Consider the following 10,404-nt stretch of genomic DNA (forward strand, 5'->3'; position numbering starts at 1 on the left):
TCGAGAACTTCTTCCAGCATAGGTGACCAACGAATTCCGCATCGCCGCAGTCAAAATCACCCGCTGGCCTTCTCGTCGCTGGCGAACTCCGTCTGCTTCCCTGCCGCCACCACAAGGGGATTCTGTCCAACCTCATGTGCTCCTGTGTCTACTATTTCTGACCCAGGTCCTTCCCGAGAAGCCGAACTCAACAAAGCAAAGGCTGCTTCTCCCTCTTGAACTTTTCTGACTCCGTCAAGAACACCCTCCCTCCCTGCGCCCACTCCACCACCCGCCTCTTCGCTTATACCGGAAACAGTCCCCCCCCTGTTAGTCCCTTCCAGAGGGGTCTCGGTTGTCGGCGTAACTCCAAGTGAGATCCCGACCACGCCAGCACTATGGGCTGCAGCCACCTTCCCCTCGTCAGTCTCCCGTTGTTCAGAAGAGACACTCAAGCGAGGATGCTCCAGCTTGTCGTCGCCAGGGCAGCTGACACCGGTAGCAGTCGCAACATTTGTGTCGGGTGTCATCTGTCCCTGGAGATGTACCGGAAGGCCTTCCAGATCCTCTCCCCCATGCAAACTGCCGGCTGCGAAGAGTGATCCGGGAGATGAGCTCGCCGCTGCCGCCTTAGTAACTAGGCCCAGAGTTCGCAGTTCCTCACGCCCCTCCTTAGCGCCCTGCGGGTCAGGGGCTAAATGCGGCTGTGAAAGGGAACCACCATCTGCAGCAGTGCTGCAATCCCCTCGGGTCTCTTCGGCTTTGCCACCCTCTGCGGGGCCTCGTCCCGTGTCTTCTGCTGCCTCGTTGGTAGCTTCCGTAGGCTGGACGACACTTACACCTCCTCCTCCTGCTCCCATCTGATGCCGCTGGGCCTGCTGTAGGAGTGCTTCATTCAAACCGGAGCTGAGGAGACCCCTGGTTGCGTTAGCCAAACCGACATCATCTACACACGCAGCCGCAGTGTTTGCGCCCGTGCCCTCTGCCCCCCCCGTCACCGCGAGTAATAACTGCTGTGCGTCAGCATTACACATGAGCAACTGTTGTTGATGCTGCACCGGCGACAGTGAAGGAGCTAAACCACCATTTAACGCAGTCATCATCTCCCCTTGTAAAAGCGCAGCTCTCTGTTGGGGATCCAACTGCAATAAAAGGGCAGCTAACGCGTCACGCATCATCAAACCTCCCGCTGCTACTCCGACTCCACCTCCCGCTACCCCTCCTCCTCCGAGTCCTCCCCCTGCTGCTGCCGCCGCTTGCAATAGGCCTATAGCAGGATTTGCTGCCAGCGGCATGACAACAGGCATGCCTCCTTCCCGACCTTCTAAACCGCAACCTAACAATGTAGGACCTCCTATAGGGGTGTGAGGGTGCTGAGTTGCTCCCTCTGCCGCCGTAGCCCCTGCTCCAGTTAGACTCGCCGATGCCGCTGCTGCCTCCCCGCATAAAAGGCCAGGCCCTGGCGTGCTACCTCCTTCTGCGCCGGGAGGACTCCTTCCTTCGTGCAAACTGGTCGAGCCTCTGACCTGCAGTCCGGTTGTGGCTCCACCACGACCCACAGATAACCTGTCACCACCGACCCCTCCTACTACAACGACGCCTGGCCCTCCACTCGAAGACTGAGAAGGTGTTCCTGCTCCCGTTGCAAGACCAGAAATGGCGGGACTACTTCCACTTCCTCCCGAAGCAGCACTACTCATTCCTCCTGTATCCCCCCCTGTCGCCGTCCCCGTGGAAGCACTACTCCCACCGACATTAAGCGCAGAAACACGGTTGACTTGTGTCTGATTCGGACTGAACTGTGAACCATAGAGAAGGGAACCCGTAACTGCCGCTGTGCGTGCCGCCGCTTCCGCATTCACAGTGGGATCATCTGTTAATCCGGACAACACCTCGGCGTTTTTTTCCATAGCACTTCTTAACGCAAGCATTTCCGCACCGGCCGCCGCCACGAGACGACTTTCCTCGTCCTCCCCGCCTCGACACGCTGCATTGACAACTGCTGCCGCTGCGGCAGCATTAGTCGGGTTCCAGCAAAGGCCTTGCTGCAGCTGACCAGCTAACTGTTGCTGTTGAAGCTGCACCAATTGCTGCTGCTGCTGCAATAAGGTGAGCTGAGCTGGCGTTGGCGCAGCAGGGGACGGGGAATGTGACGGGAGCGAGGGCGTTGTCACTGCTGATCTACTACTGGTGGTTTCTCCCCCAGGGGAAGGACTGGGCAAAACTCCTCCTCCACCGGGGGCCTGTGCATTCGGTTGCTGCTGCTGCTGTCCACTGCTGTCATTATTATTAGTAGTAGCACTGTTGGTACCAGCACTGTTACTAGGATGATTCGGCCCCCAGTACAGTCTTTCCAGTTGACGCCGAGCGTGTATAGCTAACTGCAAGGCGGTCTCATAGCCATGCTTCGCTACAGCAAAACTCTTCTTGACGTTTCTACCGTGGACCCCCATTGTTGCTGCCCAGGCGTTATTCCGAGTGTCTAAATAAACGCCGCGGACCTCGCACGTGCTTGTCTCAGATCCCCCGCCTCCCGCTGTTGTTGGAAGCGGTCTCGAGGGATCCTGACCAGGATTGGTCTCTTTCTTCGTCCGCCTTGATGTTACCGGCATTCCTGCACTTTGATGATGGGAGTGGCCTCCCGATACTAACGGACCTACTCCTCCTACCCCCAGCTGCTGCTGCTGAGCTCGCCTCGCTCGTTTGCTGCTAGTGTTATGTAGAAGCAAGCCCGGGTTCGCTCCGTTCAGAAACAAATTGCTGCCTATGACACTATTTGGGTCAGCCGTACTGCCGTCAGTCATGATACTAGGTGACAGCAGTGTGGGACACGCTCCTCCTGCACCCAGCAGCATCATATTGTTTCCTTCACGGCCTGCACCCGCACCAAAGCCACAGAGCGCTGCTGTAGATACAGCAGGGGAGACACTTCCACCACATCCGCGTGCTGCCACTGCAGCGGCTACGAGTTGTTGGTGTTGTTGTGCTCCCTGCTGCTGTAGTAAAAGAGAGAGAACAGGGGCAGGCAAGCCGCAGGGTCCCGGTGCCGCGGCAGCGTCCTCTCCCACCGATGGCTGGCCATCACCTACAATCCCACCTACTGCGCCGCCCGCTGCTCCTCCCAAGAGAGAAGAGCCGTTCCGAGCACCCTGCAAACCAACCATTTCGCTACCTTCCCCCACCACGACGCCTGCACAGGAGGGCTCAGTCACGGCGTTCCCAGCCGCTGCTGCTGCCGCTGCCGCAGCACCCGCAGGCCAAAGGACATCCGCTAACAGAGGCAGAGATCCACCCCGTAACTCCTGCAGTAGCTGCAACTGAAGCTGCTGATGCTGCTGCTGTTGTAGAACCGCACTCGCTGTCGGATCCCGCGGATGCCCATCGCTATCCGTCGCCCCTCCACCCGCTGCAGCAGCTGATAGCAAAGCTGAAGGAATACAAACATTTGCTACATTTCCGGCCTCGTTACTCCACTGCTGTAAGACCAGCTGCTGGTGAGCCGCCGCTAGATGATGATGCTGAAGAAGTTTCGGATCCAATGCACCCCCGGACGTCTGCGCAGCAGCTGCAGTCGACGCTAGGAGGGCATTCGCCGCGGCATCTGCGCTCGCGAAAACCCCGGCAGCTGCGCCTGCCTCTGCAGCGGCACCGCTCCCCGCATTGCCGCCTCGAAGACCCGCGGCGAAGGACGAGGACGACGAAAGAAACGCAGCACCATTGCTAGCGTCTACACCTCCAGCCGCTGCTGCTAGTTCGGCAGGGCTCGTGGTCCCCCCGCCTGCCAAGCCTGCTATCAAAGACGAACTACTGGCAGCATGGCTACCGGCTGATGCAAGAAACAACTCATTACTCGAATCTCCCCCAACAGCACCCGGTGCTGTTCCTGGCGGATTGCCGAAGACACAGTTACTACTACTACTGTCACCGACATTGCCCGCTAACGCGTTGGAAAACTTTCCTGCCAGGCAAGCAGCAGCAGCGGTGCCTGCACCTCCACCAGCAGCCGTGGGTGCCGCCGTGGCCGTGGAACCAGGCGTAGGAGGAAGACCCCCTGCTGCTTGAAGGATTACACTTTGATTCGCTAAGGCTGCTGGATTCCCACCTAGTAGCATGCTGTTAACTGAAGAACTGCTAGTGCTGTTTCCATTTGGGTGATTGTTGTTTTGATTGTTATTTCCCTTCGTTTTGAATGAAACAAGCTTTCTCGCTTTCTCGAAGACGTCATCTGCGCGTCCATTCTGTATTGCATCCAACCACATCTGTCTACACTCAATCGCAAGACGCTTCGCCTCTGCATTCCCGAACTTGCTTGCTAGGAAAAACTTGCTCATCTGTCGGCAATTCAGCGTCACCACGACCCGCCATCCTTTCCTTGCTGTATCGTAGTAAACCCCTTTAACACCACTCTGAACAGGGCACTGATGCCGCTGAGAGCTCATCATGAGCTGGTCTAATTCCCCTGCCTCCCGGGCTTCCTCCCACCTCTCCCGGGTATCCACAGCCATTTGTTTCGCTCCTTCATACCCATACTTGGCTACACTGAAAACTTTGAACCTCCTCCGTCCTCCATACTTGATCTCTGCCACCCATGCTTGGCGGCCTCCATAGTAACTCACACCCGGGCGCATCATCAGGTCGTTGCGCTCTACATCTGCAGCTGAAGCATGGCTATCTCCAGGAACCCGAGGACCTGCCGGGCTGTTGTTGTAATTTGCAGTCTTCGCCCCTCCTGCTGACACACTTGCACTTCCTATCGATGCTGCTCCAGCGACTGTAGCAGCACCAGGAAAAGAACCGGGGAGACCAACGGATCTGCCACCGGTGCTTAAGCTACTCGGTGCTTCAAGGAAAACATGATGCTGAAGGCCTCGCGTGTTAGGCCGCGGCACGGTTGACAATGGCGACTGTTCCGTACTGTCAAAGACAAACCCAGGGGCCGAGGAGGAACACTCACGTTCGGCCTCACCTTCCCCCGCCCGCGCATCAGCAGGGCCAATACTACTACTGTTTAAGGAGGCGACAAGACTGGCACTTGAACGAGTGCTCCGCCGGCTGCGCTTTGGCTCAGCCTCTTCTCTCTTAATTCGACTACTATTACTGACACTGCTGCAACCATTGTTCGGCATGACACTACTACTACTATCAACATCGTTCACGTTGTCCGCTGACGCCTCATAGGGTTCCATTATTCCCGGTTCTCCCTCTGCTCTTCCTTCTTCCCCTGACTGTGACCATGCTCCAGAACCACCGACACATCCATCGACAGCCGCCGCTCCGCCTTCGCCCCTCACTCTCTTCTTCCGTCCACACTGGGTCGCATTCAGACTTTCTTTCTTCACCGTCCGTGTCCCGTCTCCCAAGGCAGCAGCGGTAGTCCTCTCCTCATGGTTCAGTTCTGCTATCTCCTCCTCCTTCAAACCACCACTACGGTCGTCTCCATCTGCCTCCAGCGGATCGGAGGTATCCCCTGTTGTCCCAAGCATTGCTGTATCCTCCGCCACTGAACACGAAGAATCATCTAAAAGAAGACTTGCGTTATCCTCTTCAGCAGACCTCGAGATATCACCAGAAAGCGCATCCGGGGACGTCACCACGCCACTTACTTTCTTGCGCTTCCGTAAAAGGTGGTGTTGGTTAAGAACCTTGTCTCGCGCCTTCAAAAGCCTACTGCCACCCGATTCGAGCGACGTCTTCAATGGGCTAATGGCGGACAGGCCTTCTTCCTCAAGCTTGACGGATGCTGGTGGCATGTTGCCCTCTCCAGTACTAAGAGTCGTCGTCGGACTGTGAGCATTATTCTTGGTTCTACTATCCAGAAGATCACTCGAATCAACGTCACAGCCTTGTGACTCCCTACTTACACCGATGCCTGCGTCATCTACAACTCCATGCAAGCCTGAAGGCAGACTACGACTCTGCGAGCACGAGAAGGAAGACGACTCTTCCTCATTGCCCTCCTGAGTCTCTAAAGCGTCCGGATGTTTCTCCAAGGAGCTGCCGCTTCCTGAGATGAGAACCATCCGTTCTTCCATTTTATCTCCCTTCTCCGGACCAACACCCCCTTCCATCTCATCTGGACCACATCCTTCGCAACCCCCCCCAGAGCTGAAAAGGTCAGTACCGCTACTAGGACTGCTGCCACCATTTGGAGACGATGAAGATGCCAGGGCTATATCCGGGCGATGTTTATGAAGCCCGCTGACGTCGCCAGCACCACCCGTCCCCGGTGAAGCTGCATAATCTCCGTCTCCCCCCATCGCTCCGAACACACTCTGCTGCTTGCCACTGGTCGTGTCCCCGCCATATCGTTGAGAAGAGGGACAAGCGAAGAAGCAGCAGAGAGAAGAGCAGGCTGATTCTGTAAAAGCTGTTGCAACTGCTCAACACGCCCTAGAGCCTCCTCCGACGCAGCACACGGGAGCAGCGCCGCTGTCGCTGTAGCGTGAAGATCCTCCCCCCTTACTGCCTCCCCTTCCTTTCTCTTCCCTGAGACCACCATGAGATCCGAGGACAAGGAAACAACACGCCCGGTGTCGGAGGATAGATCCTCAAGAGGCGAAACCCCAGCAAGACTTAATCGGTCGTCCTCAGAGCTTCCCGCCGCAAGGGCAGCGGCCTCCGCTCCAAATGAAGAAGACACCGAACCGGAAGATAATCGCGTCAGTGTTCCTGAAGGAGCCGTCACAGCCTTCTTCGGAGAGGAAATAAGTGGCTGTGACCCTGTGCACGCTTCTTTGACCCCTGACCGCTCAGAACCAAAGGAGGGTTCGCAAGCCAAAGAAGTTCCAGAACCCAATCGCCCACAACACAACTCGGGCGAAGCTTCTTGTGCTTGCAGAGACCCCGGCACGACCAGCTCGGGCAGCTGCACCTTCGACGAACCAAAGAGAGAAGGACTCGGATGGCAGGTGGATGACTCAGTTGGTGCAAAGGATGACGGAGAATCTTGCGACCACACCGATGAGCACGACCACGCTGCAGATAACGAATCTGAGGATGACTCCACGTCCTCCGTCACGCCTGGCCGCGACGAGTGATGTGCGCTCCCAACACCACAGACGTCTGCGTTCCGTTCTCGGTCTACCTTTTCCGTGTGTCTTTCCTGTTGTGTATACGCTCCTGAAGACCCAGTCCTAGAAACAGTGCAAGACGGACGAAGGTGTGGCGGCTCTCGTATATCCGGACTTTCCGTTTCCTTCGTGACTTCCTCTTTCCCAGCTACGAGTCCAGGTGGAGCTTCACGAAGGTGAAACGCAAGTGGTAGAGAACAAGCTCCTGGTCTTGCGGGAACCGTCCTCTCTTCTTCCGGTATCTGCTGCAGCTTATGGTCGAGTTCAGCTTGCAGTCGGCTAAGAAAAGACGCTATGCTCTCTCCTCCTGCACGTTCCTTCGCGGGTGGCGCAACTGTTCCCTCCCCTTCATATAGGGCTGGAGCCCCTCCTTCCTCCAATCGGAAGTGTTCTACGGCTGCAGAGTCTTTCCTTAGCCTGCTCTCACAAGCCACCTGCTGACGTTCTCCGGCTCCAATCCCAGGTAATCCTTCAGAGATACTAGCCTCTCTTCCAGCGCCGACAACGCAGGAGAAAGAAGAGGTGTCGCCACTGGCTGTGCCGCAGTTCCTTCTTGCCAGCGGTGCGTGAGGAGTGAACCCGTCGACAAGGTACCACAAGGCGTTTGTTCGTCGGACGACCACTGCAGTGTAGGGACACTCAGACCCGTCAGAAGCCTGATGAGCGTTACAACAGACACACACTGTTGACGAAGCAGGTCCAAAATCGCCCTGCGCCACCTCGCCTGCCCCTGTCGGAACCAGCTGTTTCAATCGAAGAAAAAGGTCTACAGCTTCTGCCGATGGAAACGTAAAGATCCGGCCGCAGCCTGGTAATTGCTGAGATAAAATCCCTTTGGGTCCCGCGAGTGACACGGAAGACGAACAGCTCATGTCCCTACCTACTGCATTATTTAGCCTGGCGCTGTTCGCGAACAAAGCGGCGAGACGTGCTGCGAGCGCCTCTGAAGAAACAGAAACCACCCCGCGTACCCCGCGTTCGCACTCTATGTCTGAAGAGGAAGACAGATTTGTTCCGCCGTGTCCTACCGTCAGCACTGGTATCGCCGGGTCCGATGAGAGGGAAGCGGTTCGCCCCAAGAGAAGCGCCGGACACGCAGGCTTCGCACCCAGTGCCGAGTGGTCTTTACAAAGTGAGGTGCCGTCCAACGCCTGTGATACTGTCTGCAACGCCAAGGCGGAACAAGATTTCTGAGAAGCCGGAGCGGTAGTGAAGCCCGGTAAGGCAGCACAAACCGGCGGCGACGGGCTCCGCTCGGCTGCTTTTACAGAGAGAGTATGCCCTGTGGACAAATCTGGAGGAGACGACGAACTAGTGAAGCGTCCTCCGAGTGTTAACCCAACTGATACGAGCCGTTCCTGTTGAAGGGAAGGGGGCGCCGCCACCACAGAGGTATCGATCATGATGGCGGCTCGCCCCTATCAGGCTCGCTGGACAGAAGGGCTGAGGATATGCATGGAGGAAACACACAACAAACAACGGAGAACACAACGACGCAAAAACGGAAAATCAACCACCGACGTACTGGATTCCGCGGAAAACGCGAAGACGTGACAGCGCACGGGAACGTGCTTGGATAGATGAGCTACTTCGAGGGCATCGACTACACATGGACCGCATCGAGCATGCTTATCAGATGTCGCGGAGACAGAAAAAAGGGACTTTCTGCAAAGAAGACGAGGTCCAGCCGCAACTGCTCAGCTGACTAGACCGGCAACGCCACGAGTGGATACGGGACAAAAGTCACTTGAAGAGGAAGAAGGTAAACAGGAAACATCTGACCAACAAACGACCTCTTTTCAAAGCAACTGCCCCGGCGGATGTTTTTCGACCTGCAGATCACTCGCAGCACGGAAACCTCTTTTGAAGAACGGCCGGTCTGCCTCCGCGTTTAGCAGGTGCAAAAGGGAAAACGAAAACGGACCGATGCCCGACGTGCGGGAACAAAAAAAGCCACGCAAGAAACAGCAAGGTGCGGAAAAGGAAAAAGTTACTACCGTGCGCAAAAGTAGGCGCGTCTCAACGGAATCCAGTGGGGGGAGATCGCGCGAAAGTACAAATTGTCGCCAAGAGGCGGTTTAACCTTACGCTAGATAAGAACACGAAACGATGGCAGCAACGAAGCATGACAAAAGAAAAGAAGAGAAAAGCTACCCTGGGGAAAGTGAGAAAAGAAGACCGCTCCAACAGCAGCAAAACAGAGAGAACATACACATCGGGCGGATTCGCCGTCATCCACAAAGGTGCACTGTCACTCGATTTTTCTTCGCCTCAGTTGACCAAGTATTCCTTCTCATAACGCGACAGTGCGCGGCCGGCACAGAGCGGCAGTCGTGGCTCGTAGGCACTTTTCTCTTTCTCCAGTTCTTTGTATCTGTAATTCTGCAAAGAAAGGCGCAGTACAAGCACCTGAACAGCTTCTTTTCACCGCCGCGATGAGAGCCTTGCACGGAGAGCTCCAGTTTGGCCACGCCCTCCAAACCAGAACCAAGCGCGGAGAATTTCAGTCACCACTTCGTTCAACAACAATGGTATAGACGTGTTCTCTTGGGAGGTCACCGCGCCTTTCGCCGGACAGAAGAGACGCGCCAAGGTGATGTTTGGCTGCGACACTGCCGCGGATGAGTACGCATTCCTTCCTTCTTCCCCGGCCAGGTACCGCGGTCGACGGGGAGGAGTTCGGGTAAGCGCACCAGCAGGACTGGCCGTATAGTGAGTGACGCGGAAAGCGCCGAACAGCGCTTGTTCGCTTGCGAAGAAGACGATGTTCCGTTCAAAAGAGTTTTCAGAAATCTCGGAAAAAGCGATTATACGCGCGGGCGTGCGCCTTGCCACGCGTAAACAGCAACTGCTGTTCCAACGCTTGGAAGAAAACCACCGGCAGAGACTGTTCGCGGCCGTTGTTTTTGCATCCTACTCCTACTACTTCATGGGAAACCACTCTTCGCACTCCGTTCGTAACTTCGCTCAACCCCCACCTCCCTCCTCCGTCACTCACCGCGGTTGGTGCCTGTGCGATGACGAACATGCACAGCCTCCGGGCCCGGCTACTGCGGACTAGTGCCCGGCGGTGATCGCTACTGCTGCTCTCCTTCACCGGGGTGGAGCCCGCAATTGACACCACGACACGTACAGAATACTTCGGCGCGGCCCATGCTGGTGTGTCTGCCTGGGCGTGAAGCTAGGATTTACGTATAATAAGAAGAGGGGAACAGTCTCGCGATTGCAAAGCGCTCAATCGAAACCTCTGCGACACCCCGTGGGGCTCCCAGAGTCGAGCGAGCCCGTCGCGAGGGGAGGAAGGAACCATCACCTTCTAGAAGATAGCGAAGCAACCAGCGTGCGGCACAGAAAG

The 10,404-nt window shown here is 56.5% G+C and overlaps 1 protein-coding gene across 1 annotated transcript in view; it reads right to left on the reverse strand.

Annotated features, from left to right (window-relative positions):
* The window catches only part of CSUI_005760 (ap2 domain transcription factor ap2x-7), an 11,369-nt gene extending 1,227 nt beyond the window's left edge, over positions 1–10,142 (reverse strand). The window contains exon 1 of the mRNA XM_068065930.1: positions 1–10,142. This exon is cut by the window's left edge and continues 1,227 nt beyond it. Within this exon, the coding sequence (XP_067922093.1) occupies positions 57–6,236 (6,180 nt within the window). The 5' untranslated portion in view covers positions 6,237–10,142 and the 3' untranslated portion in view covers positions 1–56.
* Between the last annotated feature and the right edge of the window lie 262 nt (positions 10,143–10,404).

This window comes from Cystoisospora suis (assembly GCF_002600585.1).
Source record: "Cystoisospora suis strain Wien I chromosome Unknown contig_2784, whole genome shotgun sequence".
Lineage (NCBI taxonomy): Eukaryota > Apicomplexa > Conoidasida > Eucoccidiorida > Sarcocystidae > Cystoisospora > Cystoisospora suis.